Source organism: Fusarium musae, chromosome 2 (assembly GCF_019915245.1).
Source record: "Fusarium musae strain F31 chromosome 2, whole genome shotgun sequence".
NCBI classification, from domain to species: Eukaryota; Fungi; Ascomycota; class Sordariomycetes; order Hypocreales; family Nectriaceae; genus Fusarium; species Fusarium musae.
Genome location: NC_058388.1, coordinates 645,586 through 664,342, shown reverse-complemented (window position 1 = coordinate 664,342; position 18,757 = coordinate 645,586). Strand labels below are relative to the sequence as shown.

At 48.9% G+C, this 18,757-nt stretch overlaps 7 protein-coding genes across 7 annotated transcripts; 4 read left to right on the top strand and 3 right to left on the bottom strand.

The window, feature by feature from the left end:
• Positions 1 to 209: 209 nt before the first annotated feature.
• Positions 210 to 1,833, bottom strand: J7337_002178 (uncharacterized protein; the record flags this gene model as incomplete). Its single annotated transcript, XM_044819911.1, has 4 exons — positions 210 to 552; positions 604 to 804; positions 855 to 1,679; positions 1,727 to 1,833. The coding sequence occupies 4 exons, from the start codon at positions 1,831 to 1,833 to the stop codon at positions 210 to 212; spliced, it is 1,476 nt and encodes a 491-aa protein (XP_044684211.1).
• A 1,245-nt stretch (positions 1,834 to 3,078) lies between these two features.
• On the top strand, positions 3,079 to 4,681 carry J7337_002177 (uncharacterized protein; the record flags this gene model as incomplete). Its single annotated transcript, XM_044819910.1, has 2 exons — positions 3,079 to 3,341; positions 3,391 to 4,681. 2 exons carry the CDS (start codon positions 3,079 to 3,081, stop codon positions 4,679 to 4,681), a joined length of 1,554 nt encoding a protein of 517 aa, XP_044684210.1.
• A 242-nt stretch (positions 4,682 to 4,923) lies between these two features.
• J7337_002176 (uncharacterized protein) lies at positions 4,924 to 5,778 on the bottom strand (the record flags this gene model as incomplete). Its single annotated transcript, XM_044819909.1, has 1 exon — positions 4,924 to 5,778. One exon carries the CDS (start codon positions 5,776 to 5,778, stop codon positions 4,924 to 4,926), a length of 855 nt encoding a protein of 284 aa, XP_044684209.1.
• Positions 5,779 to 6,704: 926 nt separating this feature from the next.
• Positions 6,705 to 8,977, top strand: AKR1 (palmitoyltransferase akr1; the record flags this gene model as incomplete). The annotated part of the gene is made up of 3 exons (XM_044819908.1): positions 6,705 to 6,956; positions 7,021 to 8,299; positions 8,352 to 8,977. 3 exons carry the CDS (start codon positions 6,705 to 6,707, stop codon positions 8,975 to 8,977), a joined length of 2,157 nt encoding a protein of 718 aa, XP_044684208.1.
• Positions 8,978 to 12,267: 3,290 nt separating this feature from the next.
• J7337_002174 (uncharacterized protein) lies at positions 12,268 to 13,614 on the top strand (the record flags this gene model as incomplete). The annotated part of the gene is made up of 2 exons (XM_044819907.1): positions 12,268 to 12,469; positions 12,626 to 13,614. The coding sequence occupies 2 exons, from the start codon at positions 12,268 to 12,270 to the stop codon at positions 13,612 to 13,614; spliced, it is 1,191 nt and encodes a 396-aa protein (XP_044684207.1).
• Positions 13,615 to 14,581: 967 nt separating this feature from the next.
• Positions 14,582 to 15,329, bottom strand: J7337_002173 (uncharacterized protein; the record flags this gene model as incomplete). Its single annotated transcript, XM_044819906.1, has 3 exons — positions 14,582 to 14,970; positions 15,021 to 15,263; positions 15,317 to 15,329. 3 exons carry the CDS (start codon positions 15,327 to 15,329, stop codon positions 14,582 to 14,584), a joined length of 645 nt encoding a protein of 214 aa, XP_044684206.1.
• Positions 15,330 to 16,117: 788 nt separating this feature from the next.
• Positions 16,118 to 17,417, top strand: J7337_002172 (uncharacterized protein; the record flags this gene model as incomplete). The annotated part of the gene is made up of 2 exons (XM_044819905.1): positions 16,118 to 16,416; positions 16,469 to 17,417. 2 exons carry the CDS (start codon positions 16,118 to 16,120, stop codon positions 17,415 to 17,417), a joined length of 1,248 nt encoding a protein of 415 aa, XP_044684205.1.
• Between the last annotated feature and the right edge of the window lie 1,340 nt (positions 17,418 to 18,757).

The window sequence follows — 18,757 nt, the reverse complement described above, 5'->3', positions numbered from 1 at the left end:
CGACGAACGAAATGAGGAATGGGGTTGCAGTCAGGCATCATATGGGAGGCATTTACGATCAGCAAGCAAGCGAGCGAGCATTTTCATTTACCACGACACTGACATAAACACAAGGAGCATCGTAGTCGAACACATTCATATAATCTATACACTAATTCATGATCATCATAACCTCATCATTCCTCTCCATCACCACTTTCTTGCCATGCTTAGACAACAACCTTGGTCTTATGGTTGCACTTATGCGCATTGCTAGCAAGAGTCTTCTTCTTCTGCCACTGCTCAAAACGCGCCGCAACAGCTCGCTTGCTCTTGGGGTTAGCAGAGGTCTTGTCTCGTGCAGGAACGCCTTTGAGGCTAAGAGCGAACTGGGCAGCAGCACGGCCAGCAGCCTTGGTGTTGAGGGTCAAAGCACCCCAGTGGATGTTGTTGATGGTGTCGCATTCCAAGTGGTAGCAAGGATCGGTCTCAGCATCAGCGCCAGTGAAGATTCCGGAGGAGGGGATACCGAGTTCGACGAAGGCGGCGTAGTCGGAGGATTCGCCAAACTCCCTGTGAAACTGTAAGTAATGTTGCTTGCGAATAGTGTGCGTCTAGACTTACTCCCACTCGACGGTCTTGCCCTTCTTGCGGAGCCAAGCAGCCAGGATATCTCCTCCAACTCGGTCAGCGGGCTTGCTAGCCTGTACCCAGTACTTGGGCTTAGGAGAACCGATCATGTCATAGTTGAAGTAGAATCGGATGCTGTCAGCTTCCTCCTCGGTGAGTTGCTCGCCGTAGTAGTATGATCCCGCAAGGCCACTCCTGTATCACAAATCAGTCAACAGCAGAGAGACGTGGACTGTGTCACTCACTCTTCAGCACCCCACCAAGCAAAGCGGACCTTGTTCTTGTAGCCAGTGTACTTGGTGAAAGACTTGGCAATCTCAAGAATACCGGCTGTTCCACTACCATCATCATTGATACCGGGACCAGCTTGGACACTGTCAAGATGAGCACCCATCATGACAACGTTGTTGGGATCACCCTGCTTAGTCTCCGCGATGATGTTCCAGGTCTCACGGGTCTCATAGAAAGAGTCCACCAGCAAAGTGACCTCGAGCGTCTCACCATCCTCAATGCGTGTTCTCCAAGCAGTTCCAACTTCTAGAGGAATCACACCAACAGGGACGATGAGCTCAAGGTTCTCCGCACTAAGAGTCGCACTGGTGATGCCCTCGCCAGGCTGGTTGTTGACAAGGAGAACACCAAGAGCGCCAGCCTGCTTTGCGAGCTTGAGCTTGTCCGAGATAGCACACGAGCCGCGCTTAACAAGAGCGAGTTTATCCTTAGCATCAACATCCTCCCATTGGTCCGCGAAGCAACCAGATCCGCGCTCATCATCAATTGGGACGAGAACAAGAGGGGCAGTGACACCATCGGGAGTAGGTGTACCGACGTTGTAGATGAGGGTAACGACATAGACGTCCTCGCCATCGGGGCCTCGGACCCAGATATCTTTGGTCTGCTCGAAGGTGTAGTTGAAGGGCTGGATGTAAGTGTTGAGATGCTTTCCGTATTGGCCCTTGAGCTGCTTGGAGATGTAGTCGACAGAGGCCTTGTAGCCGGGGAAGCCAAAGGCACGATTACCACCGTTCTTTTTGGCGATGGTGTTGAGGTCTTCGAGAGTCTTGCGAAGACTGTGGATGTTAGTGATGTTTAGCCAATTGACCAAGGGTTGACATACTTGGACTTTTTAATGTCACCCTCAACTTGACTGGGAGTCAGTTTTTTGGTAGCCGACACCTCGGAGAAGAGGAGAGCTCCGTAGAGCAAAGTATTGAGAAACTTCATGCTGATAATTATCAATCGAGTAACAATGTCTCTTGAAGACGATGATGTAACCTGAAGACGATAATGTAAGTTGACAGGAAGAGATCCCTGGATCAATGATCGTAGCAAAAGAACATTCCCCAAACAATGCGATAGATCCTTCCCTTTTATACCAATACAGCTGTCATCCGTATTGGTAGGAGCTATAGCTACAGCTGCACAACGCCCGTCGCTACTACCGATTGAATGGCTCAATGAGGGCAACTACAACTCAGAGCCCCCAATGCAACCGAGTCTACCTACCTTAGCAAAGCTCACATCGAACCCATCGGTAGACGATGCGAAAATGGCAGGTCGCAATAATACAAAGTCTTGGCATCGACTGGTGCTCACGACCCATGTCGCAGCGCCAACGATAAACAAGCATGGCAGAGATAAGATCTACAAGGAGGTGCGGGGTGGAAGCCAGGTCCGGGAGGGAGATGATAGGTTCGAGCAACTGGCGGAGGAACTATTGTAAAATGTTCGAGGACTTTTGAAGAGGGTGAACAGGTGTGCTCACTTTTAGCTAGACTGATTCTTAGGAACTGGGATGAATGCCCGAGGATGATGGTGTCTTATCAATGAGATGGGTCAATTGGGTCAGCAAGTTATTCAGCATCATGACATATACTGTGAACGATCTCAATGTGACTGAGGTTATGGTGTCATGGGCAGAAAGCTGATGTGCTTTTCATCATCACGAGCCAAGGTTGAACATAAGCAACAACATGTTTTGCATGTACAAAGTGGTGAAAACCACAAATTGTCAATCTCTTAGTAGAAAAAAACGAGTCACCTTCTCTCCAGGCATCATTGAGTTAAGATAGACGTATAATAGATCGACTTCAACTACATTTAAGCTTAATACGTAGCTTAACTTGATCCAAAACTTCATGATGCCGATGCTCCCGGGTAGGCCACCGGCTTTCGGTTCTCCCCAAAACCGAGCATGATCTCCTGACATCTTCACCGCCTACCGCATTCCGCCCTCTCAACCTTCTAGCTCATGTTCTAGAACGGTTTTCAGAGGATACACTCGGCATTGGCGGGGCACAAACCAAAGTTTCTGTCATGCCCGCCCCGCCACCTTTAGCCTTTACCATTAGCTAACAATGCTTGTGTCCCGTGGCGTGCTTAAGTCGTCGGTTCTCGTATGAGAAACTCTTTTTTCCCTTTCCTCCCTCTTTATTCTTCTTTAATCTAAAATACAATAATTGCTTCAAAATGGCTTCTCAGGTCCCTCACGTTCCGCCTCGTGCTGCTACTGTCCTCTCGGCGACAGAGCTCATCGGAAATACTCCTCTCGTTAGACTTAACAAGATCCCCCAGTCGCTGGGCATCGAGTGCGATGTCTACGTCAAGCCAGAGCTGTTCAGCGCTGGAGGCAGTGTTAAGGACAGAATTGCTCTGCGCATGATTGAAGAGGCAGAGAAGAGCGGAAGAATCAAGCCTGGCGACACTCTTATCGAGCCTACCAGTGGAAACACGTAAGATCACCACAATCTAAAGCTCTCTGATCTCAGCTGACTGTAATAGTGGTATCGGTCTTGCTCTCGTCGGAGCTATCAAGGGCTACAAGACTATCATCACACTCCCTGAGAAGATGTCCGCCGAAAAGGTCTCTGTCCTCCGTGCCCTCGGCGCAACCATCATCCGTACTCCTACACAAGCTGCTTGGGATGCCCCCGAGTCTCACATCGGTGTTGCCCGCCGTCTCGAGAAGGAGCTTCCCAACGCCCATATTCTCGACCAGTACAGCAACGAGAACAACCCTCTCGCCCACGAGTACGGCACCGCTGAGGAGATCTGGGAGCAGACCGCCGGCAAGATCAACGCTATTGTTGCTGGTGCTGGTACTGGTGGTACCATCACTGGTCTCGCTCGTGGTCTGAAGAAGCATAACAAGGACATCAAGGTCATTGCTGCGGATCCTCACGGCAGTATCCTTGCTCTGCCTGAGCTTCTGAACGAGGAGCATGCCAATGAGTCTTATAAGGTGGAGGGTATCGGATATGATTTCATTCCCGATGTGCTTGATCAGCAGATCGTTGATAAGTGGTACAAGACCGATGACCGACAGTCTTTCCACCTTGCCCGACGACTTATCGCCGAGGAGGGTATTCTCGTTGGAGGTAGCTCTGGTTCCGCTATGGCTGCCATGATCCTCGCCGTGAAGGAGTACAACTTTAAGAAGGGCGATGTCGTAGTTGTTGTCCTGCCCGATAGCATCCGAAGCTACCTCTCCAAGTTCGCTGATGACGACTGGCTCGCCGCCAACGATCTCCTCCCCGTCAACGGTGTCGAATCCACCGTCAACGGCAACAGCCAAAAGAAGACTACCGACCCTTACGAGGGTGCCACCATTGCCTCTCTGCGCCTCAAGCCCGTCACATCCGTCGGTGCCAACTCCTCCTGCTCCGAGGCCATCGAGACCATGCGCGACAAGGGCTTCGACCAACTCCCCGTCCTCTCCGCCAACGGCCACAAGCTCGTCGGTCTCGTCACACTGGGTAATCTCCTAAGCTACATCTCCCGCGGCCGCGCCACCGCCCAGAGCCCCGTATCAGACGTAATGTTTGACTTTGCGCGCCTCGACGAGATCGTCACTGATCCTCGCGAATTCGCTTCCCCCATCAACCCCGGCAAGCGCAGGCAATTCGTCGAGATCACAAAGGATACACCCCTTACCACACTTAGCAAGTTTTTTGAGTGGAACAGTGCAGCGGTCGTCACTGAGAAGACTGACGACTCCAAGTCTCTGTCCAAGCCTATTGCTATTGTTACAAAGGTTGATCTCCTCACATGGATGATCAACAAGAAGTTGTAGATGGGAGAAAACCTCGCGAGAGGAGGGGGGAACGAGTACTCATGTTTTCAACGACATTCACGTCTGGCGTTCCAGGATACCTTATAGAAAAGATGGGATTTTTGATAGACTGAATTTTGGGCGGTAGACTCAACATCTACATGGCATTTGCGATGGAATCAGCTGCGTAAATTAAAAAAAATGTCATTAATATAATTGTGTCATCACATTTCTCCCCTCCTGTGATGTATTAATCGCCGCTGTTATACCCGCTGAGCGATCCACCACCACCACTTGTCTGCTCCAGGACCATCGCCAGTGACGTTTCCAGGGAGGACATCAACATCGATGTCAAACTCCTGGAGCTGGCTGAAGGTGAACTTGGAGGAACCGTACTCGCCCAGCCAAGAATCCTGCTCCTCCGAGCCAATGTCGTCAGATCCGACGCCCGAGTCCAGCAGTCCCTTGCTTCGCGAAGCACGAATCCTCGTCAGCTCGGCTTCGAGGTTGGACTTGACAAGTGTCGATGGCAAAGCGGTAAAGAGGTCCATCTTGTTAGCGGCGATAAGAATAGGGATCGAAGCCTTGACCTTGGCGGTGGTAGCGCGCTTCTGGAGGAAGAGCAGCACGTCGTAGAGATACGCAGCGGTGGGCGCAAGAACCTCGGGCTCTCCGATAGCAGCGGCATCCACCAAGAACACAACGGCCTTTAGTTTTTCAGTGCGGTCCAGCTTGCCCATGGGTACGTTTCGCAGCTTTCCATGTCCAGGAGTATCGACGAGCAAGAACTTGGTGTATGTACCATCGTGGGTATCGTGATTACGGTACGAGTGCTTGTTCTCCGAGTCGGTAGAGGCGTTGAGCTCGACATCGTGCGACACCTGGGAAGTGTGCGTCTCGGTACCAGAAGCGCCGCGCTCAAAGAGTGTGAGAAGTGACGTCTTGCCAGCGTTGGCGGGACCGAGAAGGAGGACGCTGGGGGCGACGGTGTAAGTCCTTGATGAGGAGAGGATAAGGTGAAGAATTATAGGAGCGCCGATGATGATAAGTGCACCAATGATGATTGTGGCGAGCGAGGGTGTCATGATGGCCTCGACGGTAGCGACGAAGTTGGCCATGGTGGGCGATGTGCGGCACCAATGGGCGCCTGAGTCGTCGCGGTAGCTGTCGATGGTAGAGCAGAGGGAGTCAGTCCAGACTTCTCCGCGGGTTGACAAGCCTCGCTGACGTCGAATGCGATCGTGGAATGACGCTATTCAGACAGTTGGCTGTTACTGGGTTTGACAAAGCTTGTGCGAAGCGATATCTGGCCAGCCCACTGGAAGCAAGCTCCTAGACTGGCGTCCCCACATCCGACATCAGCCTCAGCCACAGCCACGAACGACAGGAAATACGTTGTGTCCAATGAGCGAAGATGTCGAAATCCCACTGTAACAGAAAGGGGATAAGGGGGAAATGGGACGTAATCAGCCACAAAACGACCCTGTTAATTTAAAGGCAATGGCAGTGCCGGTTCCCTAGTGCAGACTCGAGGGGAGTCCCAAACTTGGGTTGCCAAAGACAAGTGAGGTCAATTAATGAAGTAACTTGGAAGACCTTGTGATGTAGTGTTTGTTTTTGGAATTGTGTGTAGTATAGATTAAAAAAAAGTACTCTTGTGCTCGCTACCTAAGTATTTGAATGATCATGATACTTTAAAAATAAGGATAAAAAGAACCAGCTTCATCTCTCAGCCCTGAGCTTTTCTTGCGGGCGGCTTTCCCCATAGGGGAGGGTCTGAGCTCAGCCTCTCGGCATCACGGCTTCAGTAATACGTAGGCCTACTCCACGCGCTGCCCTTCCAAAATTCAGCCAAGACTCAGCCAAGCCCATTCACTTCACTTTTCTCCCCTTCTTCCATCATTCACTGCTTCTCTTTTCTTATCGCGCGTGTGTACAAGCCCTGATAGATAATGTTTATGTACGAATAGTCGACCTTCTCAATCATCTTTTCGTCCTTACCCAGTATCGCCTTGTTCCTCCCCGCGCTACAAGCCAGCCTGCCATGGGGAGCATCAGCACCAGTTCCACCTCCGGCCAGACCGCGCCCATCCAGATGACGGGCAAATCGAATGCCGCTACGCCAAAGCTGAATAACGAAGTCGAGATGGGCAGTCTACCGGGTGATACGCAGGCCCAGGAGGAGGATATCATGCAGATCGCTAGGATAGGAGACGTACCGGCCATGGAGAAGCTTTTCGAGTCGGGCGAGTACGATGCGACCTACCATGACGATGAGGGTATCACGCCCCTACATGTGAGTTCCAAGCGATGCGGCGACTGTTGAGATGATGGGGGACTTTGGCTGACATTGCGTACAGTGGGCTGCGATTAACAATCAATATGCGATGTGCAAATTCTTGATCGAACACGGCGCCGAAATTAACAGAAAGGGCGGAGAATCCGTAGCAACGGCTCTTCAATGGGCCGCCCAGCGATGCCATTACTATACCGTCAATCTGCTCCTCCAGCACGGCGCGGACCCTCTCATCACCGACGCTCAAGGTTATAACACGCTTCACATCTCGACATTCAACGGCAACGTCCTTCTGATTGTCCTCCTGCTTCACCAGGGAATCCCCGTCGACGTTATCGACACGTTCGGCCACACTGCGCTCATGTGGGCTGCGTACAAGGGCTTCCCCCAATGCGTCGATCTGTTTCTCCGCTGGGGCGCAAGCGTGCATGCGACGGACGAGCAGGGCTTTACGGCGCTACACTGGGCGCTCGTCAAGGGAAGCCCGGGATGTATTCTCAAACTTATCGAGTACGGCGCCGATCGATTCGCAAAGACACAGACGGGTAAGACTCCTGCTGTGACGGCCAACGAGCTTAATACGGAGGGCGCTTGGCACAGAGCGCTTCGAGAATGCGGTTTCAACGAGGACGGTCATCCCGCGGTGCCTCCTTGGCCTGGTGCTAGCTATTTCTTGAAGGATAAGAGAGCCTTTGTTACGAGGTTCTTGTTCATCTGGCCGTTTGTTCTGGTTTGGGGCATGCTTATGGCTGTTTCGAGTGCGCCTGTTTATATTGGCGTTCCTCTTGGATTCGCTGTCGTTTACGGTGTTCAGTGGGTTGCTCAGCAAGTACTGGAATATGCGCCTCCTGATATGCGACACTTTCACAAGACTCCTTGGCTCACTGGTATCTTTGCGGCTACGCTCTTCTTAACAGGTGTGAATTGGTTGACGACAGTCCTCTTTGCCACAACACTTGGCGCGAGTGAGGGTCACGGCCACACCTTTCTCAACCTCTTCTTCGGCATCTTCTTGGGTTTCACCGCGTACTTCTACGTTGCCAGCATGAGATACGACCCGGGCTTTGTACCAAAGATGAACGGAATTGCGGAACAGAAGGCTGTCATCGACGGACTTTTGTCGCAGTGGAAATACGACGAGACCAACTTCTGTGTTACTTGTATGATTCAAACGCCGCTTCGAAGCAAACACTGCCGTCGTTGTCAGCGATGCGTTGCCAAGCATGATCACCACTGTCCTTGGGTTTACAACTGTGTCGGCATTAACAACCACCGACACTTCTTCTTCTACCTTATCTCGCTGACCTTTGGTATCATTTCATACGACTTTTTACTGTACTACTGTAAGTTAAGATCCCCTGCTCTGACGCTATGCCCATGCTGACAATGTCTTAGACTTCGAAACTATCAGCAGCAACGCTTCGGATAGCTGCAATGTCCTCAGCCCGAACCTTTGCAAGTTCATCAATGCTGATTCGTACACGGCGATCTTGGCCGTTTGGATCACGCTTCAACTCCTCTGGGTCACCATGCTTTTGTTTACCCAGTTCATTCAGGTAGCTCGGGCCATGACTACATATGAGAACATGTTTGGTGTTAGGGACGGAAGTGCGATTACCGCTCTCACATCTACTGGCGCCCCTCTCGACCCCAACCACCCATCTCTATCCGCAACAGCAACCCCTGGTGGCCACCATCACAAGCACAAGGGCGGCATGCTCAAGTCTTTGAGTCGTACCCTTGGTGTCGACCCCTTTATCGAGACTATTACCGGCCGAGGTGCCGTTTCCACCAAGAACAAGCGCAAGAAGAAGAACCCCTACAGCCGAGGCTGCATTGCCAACTGCAAGGACTTTTGGTGCGATCCTGCGCCTATCTTTGGCCAAAGAGAGAACGGAGCTGCTGTGCTTGGTGGCGAGAGGGTTGACTACACGGCCATGTACGAGAGCCCTGGTCTGATGCAGTTGACGGGTCGTAGAGAGCGCGGCGGTTACGAGGCCGTTGGAACGGAAGAGGTTTAGACGATGACGAGCTTTGCTTTTGGGAACTGAGGAGTCGTTAATCGGGACACGTTATACGACCGGCGCCAACTATATAGAGATTGTTGGTGAATGACGGGTGAATGATGCATTACGACTATATGCGGGTACTTGGGAGAGTATTCTAGTAGACCAGGGGCTTCAAGAAAAGAATAGAGGCGTCTTCATTATGACCATTCTTCTCTTTTTCTTTCTTGTACTCTAGTGGAAAGTGCTCAGTTGGGTACGGGATATATGACGAGAACTGTATACTAGCAGTGGATGTAATGTTGACCTTAGCGGTAAGGGCGTTTAGATGAAGAAATTGTATTTGGACGTTTGAGTTTCAGAGCTGTCAGAAGTTTCTGTGAAGCCTGCAGGATCTAGATGATCATGAACTATTGCAGACTAGGACAATAGCTCCCGCGCTGATCGGTTACAAACGGTCAGATCGATACTGAAGAAGGCTGCAAAGCGTTCGTGCCGCGATAGAAGCTAGACTAGCCTCCTGCTCGTGCAATATATATCGCGGAAAAACTGCGAACACCTTTTCAGTGGCGAGCTTGAAACATGATATATCAACAATCTTCGCAAAAGTCCCCAATCGCAACTCACACCCAAGACTCACCTCGTTCCAGCTCCAATCAGAACACCCAAAGCCCATCGATCTTGCGGCCTCCGATCTCAAAAAGATCGCAGTATCAGCATGGAACTCGGTCAGAGAAGGACATGTATGTAGGTGATATGTGATATTCACAGGAACTTTAGCAAGGGTTTCCTGGGTAAGATATTCTTGCGAGACAGGGGGTTAGTGTTATCTTATGGGGGGAGAAGGTGGTCAGCATTTTGTAAAACAGGGAATTCGGCAGTTGAGTTGTGATCTTGCATCGCTGCAGGATCTGGTTTCGTGTTGATTAGGGAGGGGAGGGGAGGGTTATATGAGATCGGGTTAAGGTCTCGGTGACAAAAGGTCCATCATAGCGTAGAGCTGCTATTGTTGATGAGAGGAGTAGTGAGAGTGAGAGTGAGAGTGAGAGAGTGGGATTTACAAGGTCATTCCCACTTTCTCAACGGTTGCAGGGGTAGACGGGCCGCTGTTTCAATGCTCGTCCCACCCAGAGCATCAAGTTGAGGTGGACCTCTCTAGGTATTCAGTAAACCAGAACCTCAAAATCTTCGATGAAAAGAAGGTTGGATCAGAACAACATTTGCATCCCTCTTCAGAGTCAGATTTTTCAGTCTAATACATTTACATGAATAAGCAGGTCAGCCACCGTTGGTACCTGCATCACAATAACCCTAACCGAGGTGTACACTATAAGCTGTTTTTGCTTTTTCCCACAAGCCATGGTCTGATTCCTCATTCAGCCTTTTGCCGGTTTGCGTACCCGTTTGGAGATGAGAGAAAGCTGTGACATATCCGGGCGGGACCGCGCACAAAGACTTTGAACTGTCATAAATTATCTTCGGGGTTCTAACAATGAATATTGATACCGGACCGGTTGGAAGTTGTGATAACTCACTTTGCCAAGGGCACTGAAGAACGATGGGTCTCGAGTCTGTCTCGAGAGAAGCAATAGCGTGTTGAAGAATTGAGCTATAATATTAACGAAAACGTAAGTACCTATGTTTAATAATCTCCGGAGGGTTGAGAGAAAGACTCGTGTGTAAGCTGCATCTCGTTCCTGAATCTTCCCCGTGTAAGTGGAGATAACTCGGAGACAGCTCAAGACCTGCATACGGATACGCAGAACCTCAATGCCTCGCATGCACACTCTCCAGATACCGACTTTAAACAAGAAACAAGCACGGTATCTCAAAAACCAAGACCCATTCAACGACAAGTGTGTCAATGCTTAGTCCCCAGAACAAGGGTCCCGTAGGGAATTTGCTAAAAAAGCAATATCGCCAACTGTCACTTTTTCCCAAATTGCGGACCCTATTTGTGGTCTGACGAAATGTCAACTGATGATGAGAATTTCTCGTCAAGAGGGCTCTTCCGCAGACTAGACATCGTTAGTAGAGAGTCTAGAAGAGCAAGCCACCCGGAGGCTTTTCGTCTTGTCTTTTTTTTAAAAGCGTCCCGATCGGTTCCGGAATTTGATGTTGGTTGTTATTTACCGTGAGGGCACGGATGTTAAAGATTGTCGTTGCTTTGACGGTCTAGACGAAGTCTCATTGTATCTTCCGCAATCTATAATGCTCTTGTGCTCGGATGTTCTCTCGTCATCCGCAGCCACGGGGTTCATCACGACAAGATCATCGGTAAAGCACTAAAGAGGAAACAAGAGTGAAACCACGGGAAAACACATCAATCAGTGATAAGATCAGCGAAACTCACCTTCAAGAGAAAAAGAAACTGCGTTGTCGGCAGGCATGTATTAGTATCCTCTGAGTAAGCTTCTCGGTTGGAAATGGCCTACATCCTCCACAACCACTTCTTCCCAACGGTATATAGACACAGTGGGTATAATGCGCCATGAAATAATCCTTGCCGCACTTGAGCCCCTGGTTAACACACCGGTACTCACGTGAGATACACCAAGAATAGACGTCGACGATTATGCTGTGCAACAGTGATTGCAGGCCTCAATGTGCAAACCACAGTGTAGAGTACATACATGCGCGGCTTTCTTTCACCGGTGAGACGACAAACGCCTCGACAAACGGCTCTCGGACAATGAGACCACTAATATTGAATAACCTTCTCTATGGCTTTTCTTCAACCACCAAAAGCCACATGTAATACTTAACGGCGAGAAAGAGACAAGGGTCTTCTACGAGAACGCCTTTCTCCCCACGAGCGGGTCTGGAGGGGGGGGGGGGGGACTCCGGGTTCCTGAGAGCCAGGGGGTATTATCAGACGCGCTAGAATGAGAACCGCATGAAGAGCGAGAATAAGCAAAAGTAGAAAGGGACGTCTCTAAAAAGTTTGCCTCTAGTTTTACTTTTTTATTATGCGACTTTGTTAGTAGAGTTGAGTCGTCACTTTGTGTCGAACGATTTCTCACTTGGGATACCCTGGCTTGTTCGTTAGAAGAATACAACATTTGCGAAAAAGAACAGAGATGGATATCAGATTTTCTGTTGTATTGCAGTAGTGGTGGAGTAAACCTTGCCGTCCAGTCTTTTCTACATCCTAGCTCCTTGTTCGAAAGATATAAGTTCCTCTGCATGTCCCATCAACATGGAAGAAAGGCTGTTATTCTGCACGGTCATCTTCTCATCTAGTGACTGCTCAGTTTCAACAAAAGCCTCTTTTTATCCTTCTAATATCTTTGAGTCGAGATACAATGGCGCCTCTTGCTCATGACCCTTCGGGCTATCTCATGGAGCCGCCAGAGGGACAAACGAGAACTCTTGTTAACCCGCCGAGCAGTGGGAGCGGAGTTATTCCTTGTGGTGTTACGACGACGATCATTGCTTCGATTATTGTTATCTTGAGGGTCTTTACGAGGAGATATGTGGTTAAGAGTGTGTTGGGCGCTGATGACTGTATGTTCTGTTCAACATTCACTCTCGGGAGCAGAACTAACTGAGTTGTTAGACTTGTGCATAGCTAGTCTCTGTTTCTCTTTCATCTTTCTCGGTATCTCATTAACACGTATGTATTATACTCACCCACGATGTCGCAGTAACTAACAGTGTTAGTTCTCAACCTTGGTGCTGGAAACCACATGTGGGATATCCCAGTAGCCGAATACGTTCCCAAGTTCTGGCAGACCAGCATCGGAGCCACACTCACATACGCTGCCAGCATCAGTCTCGCCAAACTCTCTGTCCTCAGCTTCTATCTTCGAATCTCTCCTGATAGATTCGTCCGTCGAGCCGTCCATGTCTTGATGGCTCTCGTCTGCTCATACACTTTCGTCTACGTCTGCCTCGTCGTGTTCCGATGCCAGCCTGTATCCGCAGGATGGGACCTCACCATCGAAGGAAAGTGTATTGGCATGGATGTTCTAGTTATCTTCCTGGCCATCTGCAGTGTCGTCATCGATACTTTCGTTCTTTTGCTTCCGATCCGCATCGTCCAGCCTCTTCAGATTCCAACTCGCCAAAAGATCTCACTTGCTGTTCTCTTTGCCACTGGAGGCGTCATCATTGTCGTCACAATCAGGAGGGCTACCATCACTCTTCCCATCTTGGAGGCACCCGACTATACCTGGGCTCTTCCACGACAGCTTATCTTGAGTTTCATCGAGGTCAACACTAGCCTCGTCTGTGTTTCTGTCACAGCTCTCAAACCATTCTGTGTTCGATATATCCCCTTCCTCATCCACCCTCGCTTTCACTCGCAGGAGAAGAACTCAAAGAAGTCCAACTCGCACAGTCAAGAGAAGAGAAAGAGTCATACCCTCGACAACGATTCATACGAGATGCCTCATAGACGAGACTTCAGTGGCGAGAACCCTCAAGAAGATGAAACACGTCTTTGTCCCGCGATACCAGAGAACAATGCCGCTCTGGAGTCAGACGGTGCAATAGACACCGAGAGCGTTGATAGCTCAGCCGATCAAGTACCCCCAGTAGCCGCCAAGCCAAAACCTGCTCTAGCCAGTTTCTCTACCAAGCGCAGCCAGAGCGTTAATGGCATTCAAGTCACCCGGGAAACAGTCATTACCTACGGACCCAAAGATTAATAGAAGGTTACTGCCCTAGCCAAGTGAAGGATTTCCTATCTTATAAGCGCCGCGCCGCTCAATAGAGCATGTTAACACTCCAAGGATGGTATGGTGTCGGCTGAGTCCGATCAGAGAGACGTTCATGGAGGTAATAAACACTTTTCAATAGTGTCGAGAACAGGAGGCGCCGGCTGGTTCGAGCCCGAAAGAGTAGGCTGTTGGCATCGGCCAAGTATGCGGATGCCAATGCGGTACATAAGCATAGAATCGAGACCTTAACGGAAGAATCATTTAGAGGAATTTAGGATCAGTCAAAGATAGCGAGTTACAATTCAACCTTTCAACAACAATAACACGTGTTCAGCAACGTTAGATTGTTTGTGTATGTCTTAACTGACAAGGCTGTTGGTTGTGTTGTGCATTGACATACCAACATGTTTTCGTACACCCTCTATTGGATGGTGCCTAAGACTTTCTTATTGTCGCCACTCCCTTGTTGAGCTGATGGCAGCTGTTTTTGCCTTGATTGCCATAGTAATACCTCTGTTCAGGACCAACAGCCTCGGTATGTCTAAGACAGCAGCAGCAGCTTGATCAGGCAACGGACGAACTACGGAAGACTCGGATAGCGGCCAGTACCTAAAGTCTTCATGTGAAATTCATGTGAGTTTGCAGAGATTTCGAGTCCCGTTGTGGGTTCCCTTGAGAAGAGTGACAAACAGTTGCTTGCTCTCGGATGAGTTACATATCATCATACGGTAGTAGATCACAGATATTGCGCGGAAGCAAATACTTTCATTATTTCCCGGTAGCTCTTGAGCTGTAAGAACGTCGATAGAAATCACATAAACAAAAACGCCCATGCCCATCTTTGACCCAAACCCATTACAATAGCCCAATACGCCGTCATTAGTCGTGTCATAAAGCGTATTCTATAAAGCCCCAACTCAAAAACCCGTCTTTCAAACCCGCTCATAAACCCAAGCTAAAACTTGGGAATTCTCTTCTTCGTCTTTGATGATTTACCGTTGAGCAGAAAGTACACAGGCAAGAACAACAAAGATCCCATTACACACAGCCAAGTACTGTAAAGCTGCCAAATAGTCCACAAAAAGGGACCAAGACCAGGGCACAGGAATTGAATACAGTCATTCACTGGATAAAGATCTTCTTGACTGGCGATGTAGTAGCGCGGGTTTTGTCGACGCGGCTCGCTATCCCCTGGTCCTTCGTCTTCTGATGATGACTCTGGTGAGAGTTGTGTAAGCTGTAGAACAGACACAAGCTTCACAGGTGCTTTGTACAGAGGGATGAACCAGAGGGCGAATGTCTGACGGATGGAGACGTATAGAAGACCGCTTTTCTGGTCAAAGGCTGAGAAAAGTTAGCAATTGCAATTGACAGCTGAACGAGAGGCAACTAACCCGCTGAATCGACCTTGAGGTCAATGTGTGGACTTAGAGTACGATACCATCTATAGATGGCCAGTATCAACTGGATGGACTCAAGGCCTCCTGCCAAAGGGATCTGTCCTTTCGAAATAGAAGGAACACGGCAGTATGGGTGTGAAAATGAGGCGTTGGGGAGAAAGTATTCTCTCAGTGTTGATTCTTGGACATCAGGGCTGCCCTGAGTGAGCGACTTGATAACGCCGCCAATTTCCTTGACTGTACTTGGTGAGCATATTACAGTCTGCAATCTCGAAACCAAGCTTGCTTACCTGGATGCTCCATTTTTGTAGTTATCGTTCAATTGATCAAATTCAGGAACGTGAGTAGCTTGAAGAGTGGATGATAATGTGGACGAGCTTCAATTCAATTGCTCTAAGATGCCTTTATGAGAGAAAAGCAATTGAATTGAATTGAATTGACAAGACCTGGAGTAAACAAAACAGCGGGAAGAGCTTGGAATGAAGTGATTTATTTCTTGTTTCAGCCATTGTCTGTCTGTGGGTTCACTATCACATCACTAACTGCACTATCCCGCCCTGAACCGAACTGACCTTGAAATCATTGACTCGTCATTGTTCAAGGTCCTCTAAATTAGCATGTGAAATGTTGACGTCATGTTTCGCTTTCACATGAAAGACAACCTCGAGATATTTATGAGAATACGAACCTCAACCTCAATTGTCACTCATCAATTGTAATTATATTCTTCAATTACAATGGCGTCTGACACTGGCCTCGTCAATCCCCTTTTCCATCCTTTTCTCTTCTTCTTCCAGATCTTCCAATGGCTCACGGACAAACTCCTCTCGCCCAAGCCACCGAGTGAAAACGCGAGGATTGGGCGCAATAGACCTAAGATTGCGGTGATTGGAGCTGGAATCACGGGCGTTACGAGTGCGGCTCACTGTATAGGGCATGGCTTTGATGTTGTGATTTTCGAGGCTGGGTCCAAGGATAATGTTGGTGGTATTTGGAGTGTAAGTTTCACTACGCTATGATTTTACAATTACCTTGAAGCTAATAAAATTCAGAGAGTCAATGAGACATCTGGGCTTCAGATCCATTCGCTAATGTATCGATTCCATCCTTCTGTTCAGTGGAATCGTGGATATCCCGACCGTCAGCAAATTCTCAGCCAGGTCCGACAGCTCTGGGAACGCTATGGCCTCAAAGAGAGAACACGCTTCAACACAAAAATTGATCGCGTTTACCAAGATGAACAGGGACGATGGATTGTGAACGATCCTTCCCTCGGACGCTTTGGCGGTGTCATTGCTGCGGTCGGAACTTGTGGCGCACCAAAGATGCCAAAGATCCCTGGCATGGATAACTTCAAAGGTCCTATTTACCACTCTAGCGAACTCACTGGGTATGTCGCTCGGCCTACCGACTCACTGTGTAGCCCGCTGACTTGTTATTAGAAAAGATGTAAAGGGTAAGAAGCTGGCCATCATTGGTGGAGGTGCCTCTGCTGTTGAAGCGCTTGAGTTTGCCTTTACAGAAGATGCTGCCAAAGCGACTATTCTATCACGCTCAGACAAGTGGATCATTCCTCGCAACATGGTCGTCGATACACTTTTGAGCTTCAACATCTTTGGCCAAGAGACTGTTTTATCGTTTATCCCAGAGTTTTTCCTGCGCAAGTTCTTTTACAGAGATCTTGAGGACATTGCACCTGATAAGAGCCATGGTTTGTTCATGGAGACACCTATGGTTAACTCTGATGTTATGGATAAGCTACGCGAAGGTAGAGCTGAATGGGTTCGCTGCGATATCGACGAGTTTGTCGAGAGCGGAATTCGAGTAAATCGACGTGCCAAGGGTGTGCCGCAGGGTGGTCCTGGTCATGAGGAAGTTATCGATGCTGATATTGTCGTTATGGCTACTGGTTTCAAGAGGCCTTCCCTCTCTTTCCTCCCCAAGGATTGCTTCGAGGAGCCCTACCCACCGCCAAACTGGTATCTCCAGACCTTCCCGCCTACTCACCCCTCAGTCTCAGCTATCAACTGCACATACGTCAACGCCATCGGCACCGTTGGAAACTGGCACATTGGCATTTACACCCGAATCCTGCTCATGTTTCTCATGGATCCCTTCTCTCGACCCAGTCCGTTCTGGATGCAGCGCTGGATCGACATGACCAAGACACTCAAGCTTACCAGCCCAACTGGCGCCTTTGACTTCTTTACCTACTTGGAGCTTATCTGGTGGTTCTTCTTCTGTGTTGTTATTAACCCTTTTCGATGGAAGTGGGCTATCTTTGTGTTCTTTGGTGTTGGGTTTGGACTTCCGAAGCTGATTGTGAGTCAAGAGGAGAGGATAACGAACGGCAATGGATATCATGCTACAGATGAAGGTACAAGCTTTTAGGAGAGCTTCTACGATTCAATTCATCGAGTCATGGTTATCGAAGATAGGTAAAGAAGATTGAAAAGCAAAGAGTGACCTGAGAGGGAAAAGAGGACAGAAATTGCCAGCGAAGCTTATGCTTCCTTTATGATAACGAGATATTGAAGATAAAAGGCCAAGATTATTTACCACATCTAGGTGTTTTCCGCCAGTGCTTAGCCTATCGAGTATACTGTCACCGTACATACCGGCCTGACTCCAAATAGGCATTGTTTAACACAGTCCGAGTTCCTCGTAAGAAGTGGATGAGACCTCAGATATCCACGGAAACCTCCCGGCGTAATGAAGGAGTCTAGTCTCAACAGCTCCCTCATTAGGATGAGCTAGCACGCATAGCGGGTCATGCAAGCAAAAGAACTCAGCGTGGGGGAATATGATTGAGTTGGCAGATCATCTGGAGAAAACTTGGGGAAGTGAAGCATGCGAAATGAAAAGGGATCTTATTACGTACGGCGGCTACGGAACGCGGCTCACGATATGGATATGTAAACGATTTGCCGAGCTGAAGCGTAACGGCTAGTATTAACATCACTGCTAAGACTGTTAGTTAAAACTTTTTGCTAGGTCATAGGATGGCCTTTCAACTGTTATAAACAATGCCGCATATACCCGTATCTCAAAGCATTGTAGCTCAACACCAGAGTTACAAGTCGCGATACTTGATGCAACAATCACCATATAGGGTTTAAGCTTCTCAATCTCCTCCATATCCGCCGGCACCTCTCCTTTCCCTCGGCTCGGCTCCGCGTCTTCTCTGTATGTATCGAAATTCAAGGGGGCGACAGCCCGTCTCGTTGAAGCTTCTGGCTCGGTGCCTCCGCTTGAATCCAGGTTGATTAGGTAAAATGGACCGACTTTTGAGTAACAGAATCCACAAAAGACGATCAGCTTTTTTTTCTCTTTCAGAAACCTTTACAAGCTTCCCCAGCCAGATAAGGAGTTCTTCTTACTAAGAATGATGAGAAAAGCTAATTAATATCCTGCAATTGTCATCTTTTCGTGAGTAACTCGAATTGAATTGGTAGAGAATGTTCAGAGAAGTCTTATAAAAATCTGATGCTTGCTGAGCTATCGACGTTAGTCGATTCGGCTATTACTTGAGCCCCATTACTTTAACCAATTAGGGGGCGTTTGAAAACGGTTTACTTGCTAATCCTTCTAGAAACACCACAGAATGATCCACTTGTACTCCATCATGGATCATGGATCGTGGAATGACCCGGTCCTGGCTTTTCGTATGGCATTGCCATTGCCATGGACTGACAAACTTTTTTCTTAATTCTCGCCTCTCCTCACATGGT